At 35.3% G+C, this 12400-nt stretch overlaps 1 protein-coding gene across 12 annotated transcripts in view; it reads left to right on the forward strand.

The window, feature by feature from the left end:
- The window catches only part of Macrod2 (mono-ADP ribosylhydrolase 2), a 1944357-nt gene that overhangs the window by 1083740 nt on the left and 848217 nt on the right, over positions 1-12400 (forward strand). For all 12 annotated transcript variants that reach the window (XM_031372067.1, XM_031372070.1, XM_031372073.1 and 9 more), the window contains exon 6: positions 8503-8624. In XM_031372067.1, coding sequence (XP_031227927.1) covers positions 8503-8624 — 122 coding nt within the window. The remainder of the gene's footprint in view (positions 1-8502; positions 8625-12400) is intronic.

Raw genomic sequence — 12400 nt, forward strand, 5'->3', positions numbered from 1 at the left:
TGAGGGCAGGTGCACACTGAGGACCTCAATGCACCCCTCAAAACATGTCAATTCTCCCCTAGTCACTGTGTTCAGAATTGCCCTTCCAGGGGAGCCTTATATTCCTTCATTTGTGCCTGCCACATAGGATTTCTAAAACTTGTCTTCTCCTTGAATCCTAATACAGTGCTGTGTCTGCATGTCTTTAAAGGCAAAGTTTCTGTCATTTCTTAAAGCAAAACAAAGGCCTTATTATCGTCTTCCTTGAAAAAGTCATATTGTGACTAGGCTCTTTTCCCCCCTCCCCTTACTGTGGAAGTAATAGAAATGCCATGTCTTTGACTCACTTCCTTCAAGAATATGTTCTCTTTGAGTTGGTTGTAAATTGATGTTGAGTGTTGGGATTTTGTGGAGAGTTCAGCTTCCCACACTCCCTCCATGACCTATCTCTATTGGAAATAACACTATTATAATCTAGATGCCTCCAGTACCCTGTGGAATTTCTAAGATAGCAAGTCATTAACTATAGGATTTCACTCTGCCTATATCACAATCAGTATGATTTTTAATGACCATGAGTTAAGAGCTCAATTTGAAACACGACACAGTCACATTTGCAATGTCAGCTTTTGTTGTTTTTGAACAAGGACAGTCTTAAATACATTTTTGGTAAGAGAAGGGAGCTAATACAAAATTAAAGATGAGCTTTGTCTCTTACATTTTTAAAAATATAGAAAACATTTGGGAACAAAATGACTTAATAATATTTTATCCCCTGAGCTTGAAATGTCATAGCTCTGTAATCAATGAAGTGTGAAACATGTCTATAGCACATGATATCTCCAAACATAAGTGTTAATACAATCTCATATAAAAATTAAATCTACCCACCAGTTGACTTTCAGAAGCTCATAAATATGTGAGCTCTCTGTGTGTGATCATCAGATGAAAATGCAAACGTTGGTTATCATCTAATTGGTCAATCTTAGACATAGGCAGTTACAGCACTGAGGAGGATAAGCGAGCAAGCCAAAAGCCACTTTTAAGAGATAAGGAAAATCCAACTCACAGGGCCAAAGCAGACCATGTTATATAGTAATGTAAGTATTAGCTTATTCTCAACTCATTCAAGAAGATGGATAACCATAGTCTCTAGGGATGTAGAAACTCATCATGCAGCTCAACAAATGTACAAGAATTATCCCAACTATGAGAGCTGGTGCAATGTGAGAGCTGACTTACGTTGTTACTGAAGTCTTCTGCACCTTTGAAAGGAACATTTTATGGACAATTGATTGTTTCTTGAAATACAATGAGGAAAAAAAAGAAGTTTGAAAACACATCTATGAAAAAAGTGCCCTATACGTGAAGAAAAAGCAGCATTTATTTTGTAAAGCCATCAGGTGGTAATTCAATTTCCTGTTAACTGAACTCGAAGTATTTGCTTTCAGGTCATAGATTGATGTCACTTATCATATAAATTGGTCAATAAGATTTACAAATAGTACCTTCAGTGTTTGGTTTTCTGGTTGTATCTCTAGAAAAGAAAATCAATTTATTTCCATGCGCTGGCTTTCTCCTTAAAATTCATGCGATTTGAATATGATTGACAGGGCATGGTATCATTATGCAGACTGTTAGATGGACCGATTATACTTATGAATACAAGAGTGGAGTGAATGAAAGCAACATGTAATTGATTCTATACTCGGTCTGACTGTTCATTAACAGTATGAATGTAGCACAGTCACTCCTGAAATGGAAAGTGATGAGACCAACCTATCTGCACTCTCACATTTGTTTTAAAATTCATTATGCTAATATTTTTCCCACAGAATGTTTTAGCTGCGTCTGTTTTGCCAAGCATAAGTCTGATTGAATCTATGTAAATAGCTCTACTGCTTTTGGTATTTATTAGGTATTCTACTCACACATTTTTTTTTCAATTTATACTTTTTGGAACTGATGAGGGGCTCATCTGTGTACTCCCTTAAAGGCTACCTTCTATGCTGTTCTTCTTTTCTTTGTAGTTCAGACTAATTTCCCAGGATAAATGGGGATGGGGAAAGCACAGGGCTTCAAAACAAAAGCTGAATTATCAGCTGATTGATTTCAGAAAGAGATGAACAGAAAAGGTTCCATTTGTCTTGCCACACTCAAGTCTGATGAGCCACAAAAGGGCCTGCCCCCTCATTTTCCACACCTTTTCAAGGGGCTGCATTTGAAATGTTGATTAAATGTACAAATTACATTTTTGTACTCCTGGCTTTCTTCGGTGAAATGAGAGCAGTGCTCAAAGGCTGCGTTTCCTTCTGTCAATGTGGAGGCAGACACTCTGGGGAGGTAGGATCATGTGACAGCTCCTAGAGACTTAGGATGCTGAGTCTAAAACCTCCACACGCGACCTTTCCTGTGTCCACAAAATCTTGCCAGATTCTAGTACAAAGGACCAACAAAGCCACACTGAGCCAGACCTTTGAATCTAGGAACTACCTTTGTCACACCAGTCTCCAAACTAGATTTTGTTTACAGTGAATGAATATACTCGTCTCAGATTCCTGTCTTGTCTGGCTCTGACTTTTATTGAATCAGCAATTGACTTCTTAAGATTATTGGCCTGAGACCTCTATGCTGGAGATAGAATTAATCATGTCATTTTTTTTATGGGATCATGTTTGTCTTATACCACAGGCTGTAATTGATACATATGTGTTTCAAAAACTCAACTCACAAAGCTAGGTCTGGGAAACTTCAATGTGGCTTTTAAATAATATAAACAAATGCTTTGCTATTGCTCTCATCAGGAAAAAAAAAAAGGGTTTGTATCACTCAATATGAAAAAAAAATGCTGCTCCCTCTTCAATGCCATGACAGTTGTAACCAACAGAATAAAGTGTTAGCAGTGCGGTGTGCCTTCTACAGCTGTGTTATAAAAGGCACCATTGCGCATGCTCTTGTTTTTTGAAAGCTGAGCTGTTGTGTACGTAAAATGCTGCATGGTTGCCATGCTGTGAGAAAAGCCAAACATCCATACAGAGAATATGTTTCACATGCAGAGAATCAAGGAAATCATTGGAGTGAATGACAGCCCTCTAACCTTTGGTCAATTATAGTCTGCCACTACTCTAAGAGGAACTGCTGACTTGAGCTGTATTCTAGACTCTAAGCCATGCCTTTGGCTGTTCCCTTTAAGAATTTCTGACCTGCAAAAAAAGATCTTAAATAATAAAGACATGGTTGTTACATTAAAACACCATAGTCTGAAGTAACTTCTTACTTACTTGTAGCTGTATAACAAAACCAGGCATTGAATGTATACAAATTAAAGAGTCCGGTGATGAGATTCATGCTAAGCATGTATATACAAATACGAATCATTCCATCAAAATGGAATGACCTTGGAAGCATTTGTGGATAGTAATCTTATCTTGTGATCATATATATCCCTGATTGATCAATGACTGCAGACTGGACCTTGGGTCCTTAAACATAGAAGACCAACTGTTTTCTGTATTACCCTTTTTTATCTCCAACAGTTCTTCACAATTTTTTTTTTCAAATTCTTTGGCTATGAGACAATTCTGAAATATATTACTATATGATTATGAAGGATTTTCTTATTTTAGCTATATTAAAACTTTGAAGGCAGAAAGTAATGACATATGAGGAAGTGCTCATTTTATAGTAATACAAATAACATGTTTATTCAAACATAGTTTTACTGTCTTACATGATGGTGCTTAAAAGTGAGTTTGATGGTGAAATGAAAATAGTAAGTTTTTCTATTTCCAAAAACATTGAGCAGAAACCTGCCCTTTTATGTGTTACCTATAACCTATGCTTATCTGAATACAATATTTTCATAAAGAGAAATAATTGATTACAACAAAATAAAACATATACCTGATAGATCCACTGTTTTAAATTTCTTGGTATTTTTTCTTTAAGAAATTTTTCTTACTTATAATAAAAAGCTTATCTTTGAAATGTGAACTAGTAATTGTTGCATAGATAGGATAAACAGGGTCAAGAAATAAACTAATTTTCAAGTAGATAATTCCTCAGGTATATAAGTTGAGTACTATAGACAGATAAGTGGAACTGGAGAGATGGCTCAGAAGGTGAGAGCAATTTTAGCTCTTTGACAGGACCAGTGTTAAATTCTCAGTAACCACATGGCAGCTAGAAACCATTTGTAAATATAGTCCCCAATCATTTGATGCCTTCTTTGACCTCCATGGCATTAGAGACTCATGCAGTGAAACCATCCATACAGACAGAACACCCAAAACCATACTTTTTTAAATAGTAGAAAAAGTAAAGTAAGTATAGTAAAATGTTTACTGTTCATAGTCACCTTCATAGATTTAATTTTCATAATATCTCTCATTAATTGCTTGTTAACTTTTCAGCAATGCCAGGATCTATTTCCAAGCACGCATTCTCTTCTATGTCTTTGGACATGTATTGAACTAATAGTAGCATGCTTAACATAATTTCATTCATCCTCTTTGCTATTGCTGTTTGACATGCATCTTGAATAACTTTTCATATCTATTCATTTTCTTACTTATAGAAACATAATGCAAAAATGTGCTATTATTGAACTAGTCTCTACTGATGTTTTCTATGCTATTTTCCTGCTTTGACTACTTCATACAATATTGTCATAAAGGACATGTGTAAGTAGTCATGTGCATATGAGAAAGTGTATTATCCACAGGAAACAGTCCTACAATTATACTCTTATATAGGTCTAAATGATTGTATAATTATACTTTTGATAGTTGTGCTTAAATCACCCTGTCTGTGGACAATGCTAATGGCACCTCACTTTACAGACATACTTGTTAAACTTGAGCCATGATTCATGGTCATTTATCTGAACAAAAAATGTAGTAGATTAGTCAAGATCTATACTTCCATTCCTGCTAAGCCCACACAGATAAGAACATGTACCTGACATTTACAGATTATTACTAAACTCCATCATTTTACTTTGAAGGTGAAATCCCATCAGTATCACTACCACTCATTTTGTGTGATGAAGATTCAGTGCCATCTTATGGGCTTTTGGAAATGGCTAGATGGATTTATATTTTAATAGCAATATTAGGACATAGTGAAAAATAAGATCAGGGTGCTCCTTACAGAAAGTGGGTGTATATTGGAAATATATATATATATATATCCCAACTTCACATAGCACTTAGCGACAGCTTTGGGTCTTCTGAGTGACAGTCAGATGTCAGGATTTAAAGGTAACCATTCTCTCTTGCATAGTGAAGGTTCCTTAGATGCTGGAGCTACATCTGGGAAGAGTACTAGGCATCAGTTTGTTAGTCTTGTCAGTCATGCGGCAATGGAGTTAGAAATTCTAATTTTATTATCTGTTTCAAGGTATTTAAAATGCAGGCTTAAGATAAAGCATTGCTCATGGATATTTGCATGTACATGTACCTGTACCTTGAGAAGATGCTCTTCAGTTTGAAAAATGCAAACTAATACAAAGGATCATTGATGTTATAGGAACTCATTTTTAAATTTTTATTTCTTACATGTTCAACCAAAGGATCTTAAAATTGGTATTGTTAAAAGCTAGCTTCTGATATTTGGGATATTTGAAAAAATCCTTATGATAAAAAACTTTGAGCTTCCTAACCATTTTCAAGTATTGTTATAATGTTATCTATTAATGATGCCACACAACACTGAAGAAATGACATCAAAGTGACAACTGATTTGTTTTACCAAGTGACAGACCCATAAAAGTGATGGCTTATTCTGGGCACCTCATTACATAGAGATGGAACTGAAGTTAGCTGCAGCCCACCTGACTGTAATTTATAACAGGGAAAATGAAACTCTATCTAGAGAAGTTACTAATAAGTAAAATGAACAATTAAGATAATAAAAGCAAATTCTCTTAAAGTCTTATATTGATTCACCTCCAGCTTTGTGAATCTGAGCAGTCATTGCGTTGGTCAATAAGAACACTTGATCTTGGACACTGTAAATTTAATAGAGAGCATAAAATAGAGAGATCGATATTTTGATATTGGGGAAGCTCATTTATAGGTTGTTTGTTCTCAGACTTGTAAACGAAATGGAAAGCTGCAGAAGCACAAGGGATCACATTACAAAAACCTCACTTAAGTTATGTAGCCATAGATGACTAAAAGGCTTTTATTTTGTCACCACTTCCACTTCTAGCAGGCTCCTCCCCTCACAGGCTCCTCCCACCATGGTTCTTCCCACAGTGCCTTTAAGACATTTGTTCCTTTGAATCAAGTAGGCTCATCTTTCATAGCCTCACATAAGAAGCAATTTTTTAAAATCTACTTTATTTACAAAGCAGAGAGAGAATGACCATGTTCATTTACCTAAGGGATAATGGAGAAACCCAGCTTCAACTTGTTCCCTAAGAACAAGAGTGCCAAAATGGCTCCATTACTTTCCCAAAAGATGAATCAGGATATCATGGTCTTCTAAGAAGCACCATGCATAACACAAGTTCCAACAGTTAGATGTATTTAGAGAATAACATTCTATAACTGTCTCCCAGAAAGCCATGAGTTATCAGGGGACACTAAGTACCCAGAGATGACCTACACTAAAGTAACTGGAGTATCTTAATTTTACCCCATAGAGTCTTAATTTTACCTCATACATGACCACAACTGTGCCCACTTATAAAGATTTATAAGACTTATTATTTTAATAAACCTACTTAAACCCATTTATAAGTCTTATAAGTGGGTTTGTCTTATAAAACTTAGTGTGTCTTGTCTCCAACAGTTCCACCCTGGTATACATTCAGTGATTTGGAATAGCATAGCTGGGTTCAAGTAAGTAACAACGGGGATAAAATAAAGCAGGGTCCTGCTCCCCTGTAGTCTAACATCCATTAAAAAATAGCAGCTAACATAGCATATTTATATGAAAGTTTATTACCTAGGGTACAAAGCTCCTATTTTCTGAATACATGTAGTTTGTGTTATTTTATTGAAAAATAATGATATCGTTATATACTTTGTGTACAACCTCATTTTATTTTATTCTCCATTTCTATGCTGAGACAGTTATCACTACAATGAGAACCAGGCCCACCTGTGAAATAACATCTGTAGGCATTCAGTGCTGTAGATTTTCTGCCTACTTTGATCATATGACATCATCTTTAATACTGTCTGGCAAGAGTTTAAATATTGTTTTAGAATTAATCGTTGAAACCCATGCTTGGAGTGCCTTTCTCAAATATCATATAATAGTCTCAATATTTAGCAGGGGACCAGCAAAGCTTTTTCCCCCATCATAGTAATTTATGAGTCTCAATTCAAATTTTACATACAATTCTAATTGTGCCATATTCCTGTTTTTACAAAGCACTCTTATTCTTATCCTTGTTAAAACTAAATGGTACTGATTAGCCAAAATAAATAATTTTATTTCATTATAATAGTCTGCTAGTACAGACCAAAGTATATCCCTTTGATCAAACTTGATTGGTTCTTATAACTTATATCAGTGACATGTCATAATTGTTCAATTAACATATAAAACTAGGAAGCAAATGTTACAAAGTATTTCAACTAATTTGGATCAAAATTTCATTACTTCTAATCTTGTTTTGACTTTGAAATGGGGATAACCTTACTCTGTAATACTCCTGAATTTGAAAACTTACAAATGTGGGAACTGGAGCTGTAAATCAAGTGGTAGCATTGTGCGTAGCATGCACAAGAAGGCTTTGGGTCCAGCCCCAGCACTTCACCAAACAGTTTATGTGTGTGTAAAAATGGGGGAAAATAACAGAGTGTTTCTGATTATGTGCATAAATAAAAACAGTTTAATTTTGTGTTTTTAAATCTGTGTGGAGGTTGAACAGCACAGATTACTCTGAGAGAGTTTGGTATATTAAAAACAAGGTACAAACCATCATTTAATATGTGTACATACTATTATTCCTAGCACCGTTCATGTTTGTGAAGACTGAACCACTAAAAATTGTTAGTAGCACTTTAGACTTTGTCATTTTAGAATTGGGATTGCGATAAGACTCTCTTGGTGAGGTTTTCACGAGCCCGTTTATATCATACATTGTGTTATTTACAAGGAAAGTTGTATGTAGCATTGGTCTTCCTTCCCCTGTCGATTCAGATACTCATTTTGCAGACAATTATTTCTTGCTTTTTGTCCCACCAAGGATTTGTGTTCTTCCAGGTTGCCAGTTATGCACAACTTATATGATAATCTGTCACACTTGAGCCTAACCAATACCAGAGTAATAGTTTCATGGTAGTGAAATTCTTTTCTCTGGTGTCACACATTCTTGGGAAGGTAACCTACTTTGAGAGGCTATGGTCTCTGGAATCATTTACAATGCAGCATTTACATCATCTGTATTTCTTAGCTTGCCTATCTCCAGGCCCTACACTAATATCTAAAATAAATAGTGTGCCAGTTGTGTGAAAAGCAAATAGTGCTTCACTCACCCGATTCTTCTTTCCTTTGCTTTTGCAGATGTCATCCATACTGTAGGGCCAATAGCCAGAGGCCACATTAATGGATCCCACAAGGAAGACCTTGCAAATTGCTATCAATCATCCTTGAAGCTGGTGAAAGAAAATAACCTCCGATCAGTTGTAAGTACTTCAGAGTTTTTTATTTTGCATTCTTCTAAACCTCTATGCAAAGAAAAAAGCCCATGCTGAGTTTAACATAATACTGGACATTTCTTTTACATTGACAGTGTATACGCATGTAAGTTTTCAATTTAACCTTTTCCTGGGTGAATGTAAGTGCCTGCATCTACATCTGCAGGCCCACGTTTACATATGCATCTTCAGCTTCAATTCACATTCAGAAGCTTACTCCATGTGTTTTTCCTGACTTTATTAAATCTCAGTTACACCAAGAACATAAAACACTGATCATTGTACATTGTAAATATCCAACAGTAAGTCAATTTGCTCTAGAATAAGTTAATTTGCCTAGGATCTCTCAGGATTTTTAATTTTCAAAGCATACAACCTTGCTGAAGGTGTAGGGTGGGCAAAAAGTTAAACTCTTTTTGAGTCCTGAGCAGGTGGAGTCCTCAACATTGCTTGGGATTTCACATGAGTGGAGTAAGGTTTGCAAGGGGAACATTAAACTTTAAGGGTGTTATTGCTATACAAGTTATTGCTATACTTGTTACCATGGATGTAATTACAATGAGCCTTCTTCAGTGTACCAAGGAAAGTTTGCTTGAAATGAGGAAGTATTTTACTTGCCAATTATACCTTATAATACCTTACAATGTTTGCATAATATTGACATACATGTATATAATTTATTCAACCTATTGATTTAAAAAATGTCTGTTTGCAAACTAATCAGAACCTAAAACCTCACAATTGTGTTTGTGTGTGTGTGTGTGTGTGTGTGTGTGTGTGTGTGTGTATGTGAGAGATGCATGCAGGTATCTCCATCCATGAGTATGATGTCTTGGCCATAGGTCAACACTAAGAAGTCTTCCTCTTATTTTTAGAGAGAAGGCTTCTTACTCAGATTGGCTATACTGGTTGATAAGAGAGTCCTTGGGATCCCCCACCCCCCACCAGTACTAGGGTTATAGTCTGTTCAGGTTTCCTTTCTGGTGTTGTGATGATGCATTCTAAACAAAAGCTCCTTAGTAGGGAAAGAAGGTTTCTTGACCTACAAATGTATCAATAATAGAAGTGAGAGCAGGGACTCCGTCACGAACTTGAAGCAGAAACCATAGGGTACTGCTGGTGGTGGTTCACTCACAGGCTTGTGCTTAGCTAGCTTTCTTATACAGTTCCCAAGAGCAGAGGGTCATGCTATATACAGCAGTCTGCCTTCTTATTTCAAGCAGCAATAAAGACAGTCCCCCACAGACATACTGATGGACCAATTTTGAGCTTAAAATCCCTCAGTTGAGACTCCCTTCTGAGGTAACTCCAGATTATGTCAAGTTCACAGGTCAAGTTAACTAGGACACAGACCCATATGCGCAATCAGCTTTGTACATGGAAGGTTGCTGGGGACCTTAACTCAGGTCTTCATGCTTTTGAGACACTTTACCAACCCTCCTCCAAGATGCTATTCTTAGAAGAGAAAGCTGAAATTCAAAGAGAGTGGAGAACAGTGTGAAACCAGTGGTTGCTTTGATCTCTATAAGAAAATCAAAGCAAATATGCATTTGAGAATAATAAAGAAAAAGTCAATATGACTAGTTGATTTTACAAACAAGAGGCTAAAGTGCCTATAAAATTGATATTCGTATAAGTTTACACCTTGGTACGTATAGATTTTAATATCTGAAAAGAAAGTGCTAGTAATTTTATAGGTATTCCTAATGATAATGTTTTCAAAAGGAAGCAACAACAAGACATACATTTCAACTGCTCAGAAGCAATGTTCATCATTTTAACAGAGGAAATGAATGATCCTTAGGTATGATCACCTTAAATCAATATGTGCAAGAAAAGGACTAAGAGTTACATGCTAAGCAATGTCCAGACAATGTCCAGGTCTTGTCATCTTGAAGTTGGAATTAAGTGTACCTTCATATTTTTTGATGACGACTTTGAAGTTCTAACCACCTGACTTAAGCCAAAGTAGCAGACAATGCTGGACTAAATATATATGAATATTGGTAAATAAAAATGAAGTGGGACGGTATCTGTTTAATCTGAAGTGAAATGTTCAACTTAATTAGCCTTGTGCTTGGGTAGTTAACTGGAAATACTATCAAGTTTTTGTTCTTTATTCTTTATAGTAATCCACTTTGCTCTCTCTCTCTCTCTCTCTCTCTCTCTCTCTCTCTCTCTCTCTCTCTCTCTCTCTCTCTCTGTTGATTTCCCTCTTTCCATTGTTCCTTTTCCTTTCTGTATATTCTGGAAAGAGACAATGGTGCTGTTTACTTCATATGGTGGACCATGTTCTTGACCTCCATTAAACAAATCCTTATATTGAAGCCATCAAATCATGATTACTTGCAGGGGAAAGGAAGATTTGTAGGCAGGTGAATATGGCAGGTTAAATGTTTTATAATACTCTACATAGTATATTTACCAAAATATATGAGTTTGTACTTGTGTTAGAAGTAGCATAGCTACTAAGTTGGACATTAAACTCATCTTGATCATATTTATTTACTAGAGAAGTCATTGATTGATCCCGGAAACAGCTCCATGAGTTTTACAGGGATGAGATAATATTAACAATCCAATGGTTCCTTACATCTGGACTGGAACATCTTCTGTCTGTGGGTATATACTCTTGAGATCTGCAGGTATTTGGTCTTCCAATATTATGCTGTCAAATGACTTTATTTAGACAAAATAAATTAGATGGTGAATAAATTACTGAGCAGCTGATACTGAAAAAGAAAAACTTTGAGAGAACTTAAAGGGATCTTTCTAACAGATTATTGAATGTAGTAAAGATAAGTTTAGCCTATGTTGTAGTTGTTTGAAACAGTGACAATCATTAATCAAAACAGAGTGATATTACTACACCCAATAAGCATTTTGAAATTAGGTGATATAGGTCATTGGCTATATTGTGGATAAAATATTCACTATAAAACATATCATTTTTGGAAAATTCTTATTATTTCCTCTTCTCTACCCATTCTTTAAGATGGATCTTTCTAACTGTGCACCCCATGTGTGCTTTATAAAATAAAAGTAAAACATAGCAATATAACAATCTATGTGACAGAGTATTTTCTGTCTGTGAATGTTTGTATAATATAGCATCATCAATAAATACCATGAACTAGTAACTAGTTATAATAATTATTTTCCTGATCTTATGATAATTAGTTTTAAATGAAGATTTAAATCTGGCCTGTGGTTCATTTATCCTAGACCTAATTTTTCCAATATCTAATTCCTCCAACCTAAGTTCATATAGGTAGTATTTCTTAAAGTTTGTACTTGCCTTGGGCAAAATTCAAATTTATGAAAATTGATTTCTTAACAAATTTGAGGTCAATGAATCCAATACAGATAATGTTCAATGAAGAGGATAACTGGAATTTAAAATAATAAAACATTAGAAGCAGGTATAATGATTAAAGAGAATGATGAAAAGTTAAAGTTTTTGTTATGTTTTTCTATAAATAAAAGAAAATTATATGTCTTGACATACCATTAATCCATATCTCATGCAACCTGAGAATTGTATAGCCAAGCTAGAAGAGTCCAGAGTCCTGAATTGCTCTGAATTTTGAATGAGTACTGTGTCCTGAGAAAATTATATCTATACAGTATCCTTTTGACTCTGCACTGCCTGAAGCATACATGTACAGATTGCTATCAACCTAAATAACTTTCAGGGGAAGAATCTCTAAAGAATAAATTTCTTTAAGAATAGAATGTGCAGCGGTAAGCAGTAAGCATATTCA

Source organism: Mastomys coucha, unplaced genomic scaffold (assembly GCF_008632895.1).
Source record: "Mastomys coucha isolate ucsf_1 unplaced genomic scaffold, UCSF_Mcou_1 pScaffold15, whole genome shotgun sequence".
Classification (NCBI taxonomy): Eukaryota; Metazoa; Chordata; class Mammalia; order Rodentia; family Muridae; genus Mastomys; species Mastomys coucha.